This window comes from Panulirus ornatus, chromosome 5 (assembly GCF_036320965.1).
Source record: "Panulirus ornatus isolate Po-2019 chromosome 5, ASM3632096v1, whole genome shotgun sequence".
NCBI lineage: Eukaryota > Metazoa > Arthropoda > Malacostraca > Decapoda > Palinuridae > Panulirus > Panulirus ornatus.
Window position 1 is genome coordinate 6,041,769 of NC_092228.1, and position 9,455 is coordinate 6,051,223.

General features: G+C 41.3%; 1 protein-coding gene across 1 annotated transcript; it reads left to right on the forward strand.

Annotated features, from left to right (window-relative positions):
* Positions 1 to 1,334: 1,334 nt before the first annotated feature.
* On the forward strand, positions 1,335 to 9,216 carry LOC139746698 (uncharacterized). The gene is made up of 5 exons (XM_071658152.1): positions 1,335 to 1,463; positions 4,437 to 4,526; positions 5,477 to 5,625; positions 6,068 to 7,556; positions 7,713 to 9,216. The coding sequence occupies exons 2-4, from the start codon at positions 4,447 to 4,449 to the stop codon at positions 7,507 to 7,509; spliced, it is 1,671 nt and encodes a 556-aa protein (XP_071514253.1). The 5' UTR covers positions 1,335 to 1,463; positions 4,437 to 4,446; the 3' UTR covers positions 7,510 to 7,556; positions 7,713 to 9,216.
* Positions 9,217 to 9,455: the final 239 nt, after the last annotated feature.

The following is a 9,455-nucleotide window of genomic DNA, read 5'->3' on the forward strand; positions in this document are numbered from 1 at the left end:
CAACCAATCAGGTAGCTGTCTTTTCTTTCTGCCTCACCTCTACAAGTGGATAGCTGGCTCTTAGTACGTAAGTTTTCAGTCTCTATTTCACACACGACATTTGACAACACGGAACACACGTCTCATTCTTGGTTATTCTGTGCTGGGTAGAGCTTTGCCTTAGCACTAGACTTCGGCATACTCGACAAGCTGCTGTGTCACATGATCACTCATGGGTGGGCCGATTTGAGAAGTTTTTCTTTCCCTACACCTCGAAGCTTTGGAACTCTTTACCCCTCTCTTTACCTCTCATGTCTTTTCCCAATTAACCATGACCTGGCACTGATGTGGACTTCTATCAGTCACTGGTGTCTCCAGTGTATAAACAAAAATATGAAAACATGTGCTAAAAAAAAGATATTGGACATGGTGCATATGCTGTCATAAATACTACATCATGAAAATCACTGATATATTGATATACCCTATGTATCATAAGATATACTGCACACACTACCATATGTATCATTGGATATGTGTTGTCACTGGATATACTCCATATTCCACGATATTAATCAATGGCTACATTGCACGTATACTGAAAGTATCTGGAGATATACTGCAGCTTCTGTTAAAAGTAATGTATATTCTTTTCTTACATACATTTGAAAAATGATAAAGGTATCCAGAAATTTGCATATACAAGGACATGCAATCAATGTACAACAAAAATGATTTTTGAGTTTATAAATAATAAAGAGTATGTGGAATAGCAAAAACAGTTTTTGAGTTTATAAAAAGAGATAGTATGTGGATTTAGAATTGATCCTAAAAGAAAAATGTGTAAAAGATTTCTTCTGTTGATGGATATAGATGTTGACGACTTTATACCATACCACACCATCAACTAATGAATGATCGAAGGGTCACATGTATAGTGAGAGTGTATGTGGTCTAGGAATTATCTTTAACACCTCAGGGGTCCACAGAACTTTCGATGATTTCATGTTGACACTGACGTCTTGAATGATAATTGGCAATTGGTAAGTAGAAAGGCCTTAAGACCCAACTAGACCTTAAAGCCACTACGATTTACCAGATCATCAAATAAATCTAGACGGATAACTGATAGGGTCACTGTACCCTACAGTCCCTAAAACCCACAAAGCAGCTTTGTTTAATGGCTTTGTTGATTCGAGTTCATTTTCCCTAAGGGTCATGTTGCGTGAAGACCCGTCGTGAGCCGTCATATTCCAAGCCATAACTGAACCTACTGTTTTTGCCCAGGTCATGAGAAACATATGCATGAATCGCCAGGAAGTGTAAACTATTTTTTTTCTTTTTAATGAGTCGAACGCAGATTCGCTGGTCCAAAAGGACAGCGAGAGCCAGTATTCAGCGCCACTACTGAAGCCGCCAGAGCAAAGAAGGTTGGACAGTGAGTGGATCTCTGGAGCGCTTGACCTGACGACGAGTCGAGACAGGTGAGTGAATCTTGAAGGTTCATGCTCTCTCTCTCTCTCTCTCTCTCTCTCTCTCTCTCTCTCTCTCTCTCTCTCTCTCTCTCTCTCTCTCTCTGGATCTGGAAAGTGCACAGGATGAACGGAATCAATGGTCGTCAATGAAAACGATCCATTGAACATCGAATCCTCTCTTGCGTATGGTTAACTGAACAATCTGCTGCTAACCCGATTAGAAAATAGAAAAAAAAAGTCCATCCACAACTCCGGAGAAGTTTTAAAGCGGTGCAGAATGGCGGATAGACACAGACACCGTCATGTAGCGGTCGAACACAAAGTAGAAAAGACTTCGGGAGTGATATTTGAGAGAGAGAGAGAGAGAGAGAGAGAGAGAGAGAGAGAGAGAGAGAGAGAGAGAGAGAGAGAGAGAGAGAGAGAGAGAGAGAGAGAGAGAGAGAGAGAGAGAGAGAGAGATAAACGAACTTCTTACTCTTTTTTTTTTGACTATAAAACCAAATTCTACTCACTGTAGCGACGAAAACGCTTGGGATAACAGTGCTGTAAATGCGTCGCTGAGACTCTACATACTATAAAGCGAGATAGATGTACATACACGATCAGGAATTGAGCTACAGGGATGTATGTTCCCCATGACTTGTTCCCAAGAGTCGGAGGCAAGTTCAGCCTCAGCCACAGTGTATTCTTGAGGATATTACTGTACAAAATCCTGTTAGATTTTGTAGCATTCAGTAGCCATGTTGGTGCAAGTTGATGTCACTCTTATACTTAGCTTTGTTCATACTAGTCAATATGTAACGTATGAGGTAATACATGATACACAGACATGATTATATAAATCTTTAACCGCCAGACCCACTGACATGACCAGACTTACAGACATGACCCCCTCCTGTACTTTCACAACACCAGACACAGACATGACCCTTGTAAGTTCAGAACACCAGACCCACAAATGACCCTTTTAAGTTCAGAGCACCAGACACACAGACATGACCCTTTTAAGTTCGGAGTTCAGAACAGCAGACCCATAGACATGACCCTTTTAAGTTCAGAACACCAGACCCATAGACATGACCCTTTTAAGTTCGGAACACCATACCCACGGACATGACCCTTTTAAGTTCAGAACACCAGACCCATAGACATGACCCTTTTAAGTTCAGAACACCAGACCAGTACACATGACCCTTTTAAGTTCATATCACCAGATCCACAGACATGACCTTGTAAGTTCACAAAACCGGACCTACAGACACAACTTTGGCAAGTCTTTCTTACCCAACTCTCAGTAGACATGGCTGTGAAAATCGCATCTCAAAAGCTTTCAACTCAGCTTGATTCAACAAAACTTGAGGAATCAAAGCTTTCCTCGCCTTGCCTTGCCCCCGGGGGGGAAGTTTATCCTTAGCATTCCTCATTATCCAGCCCACCACGTGCTGTAACAAAGGTTGTTAACAACCGAAAGGCATGCCATCATCACTCTATTCATATGTTATGACTGAACAGCTCGTGTTCCTGCGGTAGGATACGTTCTGGTCATGACTGAGGGTAAACTACAAAACTTTCGGCAATGTCGAGATAGACGAAGGACTTGTGGGATTTCGTATGACTAGTATGGGTTTGATTTTGCTCTTATTTCTGATGATATTGTTACCGTCTCATATTACTATTCTTTCCTTTATTAGCATTTATAACTATTCATTGTTTTATTACTATCTATTGCTTTATTAGTATCTAGGACAATTGATTACTTTATTACCATTCGTTATTAGTATGTGTAACTATCTATGGCTTTATTACTATCGATTGCCTTCTCAAGCATTTAAACTATTCATCGCTTCATCACCCTTCATTGCTTTATGACTATCTCTATATCATTTTTATTACATCACTAATATATCATTATTGATTTGACTGTCATTTTTTTTTCCTTTTCAATAATCATACTACGCCTCGCGGGCGGCGTTTGTAGTAAGAACACTAGGAACGATGGAACGACTATGAATCAGGCGAAACCAAGCTTGATGGGATGGAATGCGAGGTTAATGTTTTGGACAGTAGGAACATGGAACGGGGCGCGTTCCAGGGAAGGAACATGCTCCCTACAAGCCTGGCTTTGATATTTTCATTCACTCGCTGCTGTCAACACATGTGATGGTTCCAAAAGGGGAATGCTAATGCTATATGAGAAGGGAATGATGGTACTCCACACGAAGGGAGATTGAATTTGAATCCAATCAAATAATGTTATTCTCTACTCCTGTTGAGAATTAGCTAGCAACATTTGATACGTAGCCAGCGGAAATATAATCATTGTTTTACACAGAGAAAATGAGTGTTTGACCACAGTAATCTTCAGTGTCTCAAAACATGGATTTTGAAGTCCTGTTTTGAATTCACGATATCTATGGATATTTCCTGTGCTTACTCTTGCAACATCACATATACCGAGATCCTGCAGGTACATTGCATGGCCTTCTGAGAGATTTCTGAACATGGAATCATGGAAACACAACTTCCTACAACAAACACAACATCCTACCACTAACACCTTATGCATGAGTCGTTCATAGATCCATACCACAGTTTCTGATTCATAGATTCCAAATCGTTTTCATAACACCGTACCTTACAACTGTTGTGGCACTGGGTCAACCTAAAGGAAAGAGTAATTACTTGGTTATGATAATGATTCCTTTCGTCCTATAACCGTACCTTACAACTGTTGTAGCACTGGCTCAACCTAAAGGAAAGAGTAATTACTTGGTTACGATAATGATTCCTTTCGTCCTATAACCGTACCTTACAACTGTTGTAGGACTGGGTCAACCTAAAGGAAAGAGTAATTACTTGGTTATGATAATGATTCCTTTCGTCCTATAACCGTACCTTACAACTGTTGTAGCACTGGCTCAACCTAAAGGAAAGAGTAATTACTTGGTTATGATAATGATTCCTTTCGTCTCCATTCCACAGTGAGTCAGCCATGGTCGGTCTTTGGTTGATGACGAAGGCGCTGTTGCTGCTGATGGTAGTGGCGCACATCCACGGCTTCTTTCTACTCGGGTGAGTGTCTGCGACAGTGGAGGAGGAGGAGGTGGTCAGGTTGACAGTGGAGGAAGGTCAGGTCGACAGCGGAGGAAGAGGTCAGGTCGACAGTGGAGGAGGAGGAGGTGGTCAGGTTGACAGTGGAGGAAGAGGTCAGGTCGACAGTGGAGGAGGTCAGGTCGACAGTGGAGGAAGAGGTCAGGTCGACAGTAGAGGAAGAGGTCAGGTCGACAGTGGAGGAAGAGGTCAGGTCAACAGTAGAGGAAGAGGTCAGGTCGACAGTGGAGGAAGCGGTCAGGTCGACAGTGGAGGAGGAGGAGGAGGAGGAGGTCAGGTCGACAGCCTCACCTCATGAGGTGTTGCGACCAAAAAAACAACAAACAAACAAAAAAAAACCAGCCACTAAAGAGAGTCAGAGAGCGATGGTGATTAAGGATGACCAATCTTCTTGTTGCTTGTGATCACCACAAAGGCGTGGATAAGGGAACGGTTATGCCGAGTTCATTTCCAGAGTGACTCTCTCTCTCTCTCTCTCTCTCTCTCTCTCTCTCTCTCTCTCTCTCTCTCTCTCTCTCTCTCTCTCTCTCTCTCTCTCTCTCTCTCTCTCTCTCTCTCTCTCTCTCTCTCTCTCTCTCTCCCCCACTCAACAGAAAGGGGCCGGGCAGAGGTCGGTCGTGGTGGTGAAGGTGTCTACTCCTGCTGGAGGTGTTCCTCAAAGGGCGTCTCAAATACACTGGAGTGACTCCAGAGGGTTGTAAGGCGAGGGAAGCCAGCCTCGCTTTCAAAGAAAGGATAGATTTTAAGGGATAGAATAGTACCAATGAGTGATATATATATATATATATATATATATATATATATATATATATATATATATATATATATATATATATATATAAAGAGTTTATATATGACCCTACAATTCTCCCGCATGATTTCCCGTATCTCTAACCACTGTCCTTTGCCAGATTGGCTGGACTGTTAGCCAAAAAGGCCCAGATGATCAAAAATCTCCTGTCTGGAGGAGCACACAAGCAAGAGCCGAAGGTTATAGTCAAACACGTCCACCACCAACCGAAGCCCGCACCTGTGAAGATTGTTCACGTCCCTGTAAAACGTAAGATTAAACCTCAATGCTAACTTTATTATTACAGGGAGCTTATGTTTGGACTTGTGTCTCGATATCACACACACACACACACACACACACACACACACACACACACACACACACACACACACACACACACACACACACACACACACACACACATATATATATATATATATATATATATATATATATATATATATATATATATATATATATATATATATATAACCACTAGGAAAGTAAAACACAATAAGTTCCCAAGTGCACTTTCGTGTAGTGATCACATCTTCAGGGGAAATACAAGAATGAAATAGAAGACATAGTAGAGCAGTCAGTTGATATAGAAGGAAGAGACGTAGCTAAGACGCCATTGGTAAACAAGCGTTGCCCAGTGGCGCTTTCTGTTCTCTAAAATTGTCCTAATACTGATTTTTACCTGTTTCAGAAGCACCCAAAAGAACTACAACGGAAAGAACTACAACTGAAGAAACTCTACCTGAAGAAATTTTCTCTGACATTGACATCACGGACGAGTACTCCGTTGACATAGACGTGATACTGGACGGCCTCTTGAAACAGCTCAGAGAGACGAAGAGAACGTCCGAAAGGTTCAAAAAGTTAGGTCGTCTATACATCCTCTTCTCCTTCATCCGAATCCTTGAAGAAGGTGACAAAAGACTAACGTTGAAGAAGATAAACTTCCACGGCTTGAAGATCGATAGGAAGCGCTCGACGATAAAGGAGTTGAGATCCTTAGCAAGGCTCCTCTTCTCGAATCCAACCCTGTATAAATACACCCTAAAGGCCATGATGCCATACATTCGCCTCTCCGAGACGAAGATCACTGACTTGGATACACCAGACTTGAGCCACCTCCTCAGGGACACCACAGGTCGGGCTTCGTATGACATCGACTATATAGTGCGGAAGCTAAGCTTGGAGGTGCGAAACCCGAATTCGAGGAGGAGATATCCAAACCTCCTCTTTTTGTGTGTCCTCTTCCAGTTTATCAAACTGCTCGACGAAGGCGTGCAAGACTTGAGACTGAAGGACATATACCTACCTGGTGTAGAAGATCTGGAGATTCAACCCCTTAACATCCAACAGATCAAAATCCTGGCGAAGCGTTTTCATTCAGATCCCGAGTTTTATCGCAGTAGTTTAAAAGCCATTTTCCCCGGGGTGAACTTCGTCCAAACGGACATCGAAGAGCCAGGGTTATCAAACATTAAAATTCCAATCGTAGCTCCCCTTCCTCCACAGGTCAGCTCAAAACCACTCGATATAACAGTTTCTTTGCTGAAAAGTCTGATTTTCCCCGACTACGCAAAGGACAATTGGAAACAACTCGTTAATGTCCTTCCAGCTAATGAAGTATACGACGTACCTACCAAGACCAAAGCATCTTGGAAAAACTTAATTACATATTTGCTTTTCCCAACTCAAAAAAGGCAAAGTGGTCAACTCTCAGTCTTCAACATGCCAGACCTAAGTGACCTACTTATAAGAGTCAAAGGTCAGACGTCAATTGATTTGGATGATGTTCTATACAGTCTTTTCAAGCAGCTCAAGAAACCAAATATAAACGGAAAATATCAAGATCTAAGTCTTCTGTATCTGCTCTTTTACTGCTTAAAAATACTTCAAGATGGCGGAGCCAATGTTTCTCTAGAAACCGTGCAGGTACCTGGGCTGAAAATTGAGAAACAGTCGTCTAACATCCAACACATCAAGATATTAGCCCAGCTCCTGTATTCGCATCCACAGCTGTACCAGTATACGATGAAAGCCCTCTTTCCTAAGATCAGCGCTGACACAACCAAACGAAGCGTCAGCGATAGTGACTGCCCATCAACCAACACAGAAGATGATGAGACTCACAAATAAAGTTCTCTCCTCCGCAAAACACCAGAGAGTCCAAATCCCATATTCAGGTAAGTCAGATAGATCGAAGTGACTTTGGAATGAAGGTAAGGGATCAGACTCCATCTGATGTCGATGCTATATTGTATAGTCTACCAAAGGAGTTGAAGAACGTCAAGTATAACCGATGTAATTTTCTTATGTGTTCTATTTTCCTTCACCAATAGACTGGAGGGCAGCCACCGTGATTTGAGATTGGAAGACGTCAGACTTCCTGGCTTACATCTTGAAGTACAACAACTAAACGACGTTAAAGTCCTTGCTCAGCGTCTCCATTCGAATCACACATTATTTCGCACCGCTTTAAGAAAGCTTTTCCCGAATGCTTATTTTCTCTAAACGTGGATCGAGAAGCCTGCTCCTTCGCGAGACTTTCTTGAACAATTCGACGCGAGACATCCTTCATTTAATGCCACCACCAGTCGTCCCACGTACCAACAAAGCGCCTGGATATCATATGGAAAGAGACCCAAAGAAGCCTTCCCCTTTGCAAGACTTTCTTATACAAGTCGACGTAAGAGTATCTTCATTTAATGCCTCTAGTTGTTCCTTGGTCCAACAAAACGCCTGGATATCATATCCCTCATCCCAATTACCAACTTTTCCCAAAGGAATGATTCAGAACCCAGTTTGTAAACTATCTGGAATACCTAAGAAAAACAAGATACCGTTGAAAAAGTACATTACTCAATTGCTTTTCCCTTTTCTCAAAAAGCCAATCTGGTTACCTCCCGATTTTTGGACATACCACACTTAAGTGACTTGCTGATAAGTGTCAAAGGTCATTCTTCACTTGATAATGATGACGTTCTACACATTCTTTCGAAACAACTCAAGAACTCAAGTTTGAACAGAAAATAATCAAGATCTAAGCTTTGTGTATCTGTTCTTCTGCTTGCGTAAAAGTTTTTCAAGATGCCATGTCCATTGTCCCTCGGGTCATTTACCTGGGCTGAATATTAGAGAACGATCATCTGACATCAGATAGAGTAAATACTTTGCTAATCTTCTCAGTTCACAACCTGAATTCTATGATGACACGGTAAAAGCCATCTTTCCCCCGTGCCTACTTAACCTTCTCACTCCTCCGTGATAAGCATCGAAGTACCGGATTCTTTAAGTGTATGTGAATGTTGTAAACCAGGACAGTTTCTATGTGGGAGCTTCGTCACTCCGACTCACAGCATTATAGATCTAACTGAAGCACAGCTTCGCTATCTTCCTCACGGCCATCCCGACCTTCTGAGGATCACGTTATCAAAGCTACAGCGAAGGTTTACCAATCATGTTCATGTAATTTTTACTCATGAAGTTATTAAAGAGTCTTGAATGAGTTGAACGGTGGGTGTGAAAATTAATACTGAAATTTCACAAGCTACTGTATTCAGTAATTGGAGTAGTGTGTTTTTAAGCCTGTAATTTCTGTATCTTATTCGGAGATCTTGACTTAATTATCATAATATCACATTTGTGACTTTTCTGATTCAGAGACTGATAAAGATAGATACATGATTTATGGACCTTGATAAATGCGTGACGTATTCCTTTTTACATCAAGCCTGGCATTTATGCAATTAATACATAAAGATTAGTTATACTGTATTGTTTATGCTCTTTATTGTAAAATGAATAAACCATATACCCAAACCATAGCTATGTACCTAAGATAGAAATCATATGCCTAAAACATCTCTTGTTTTAATTCCCTTTCATCCAAGTTTGGTCGGGATAATTGGACTTAGAACAAAAGAATTGTTTTAAGATTGACGACCAGGTCAAAATTTTCGTGCTCAGTATGATTCTGGGGTAGACAAATTGTTTTGAAAACATTATGACCTGGAATTAAGCTTTGGAACAATTCTAAAATGAATATATTTTGTTATGATTATCCTCATTTCATCCCTTATCTG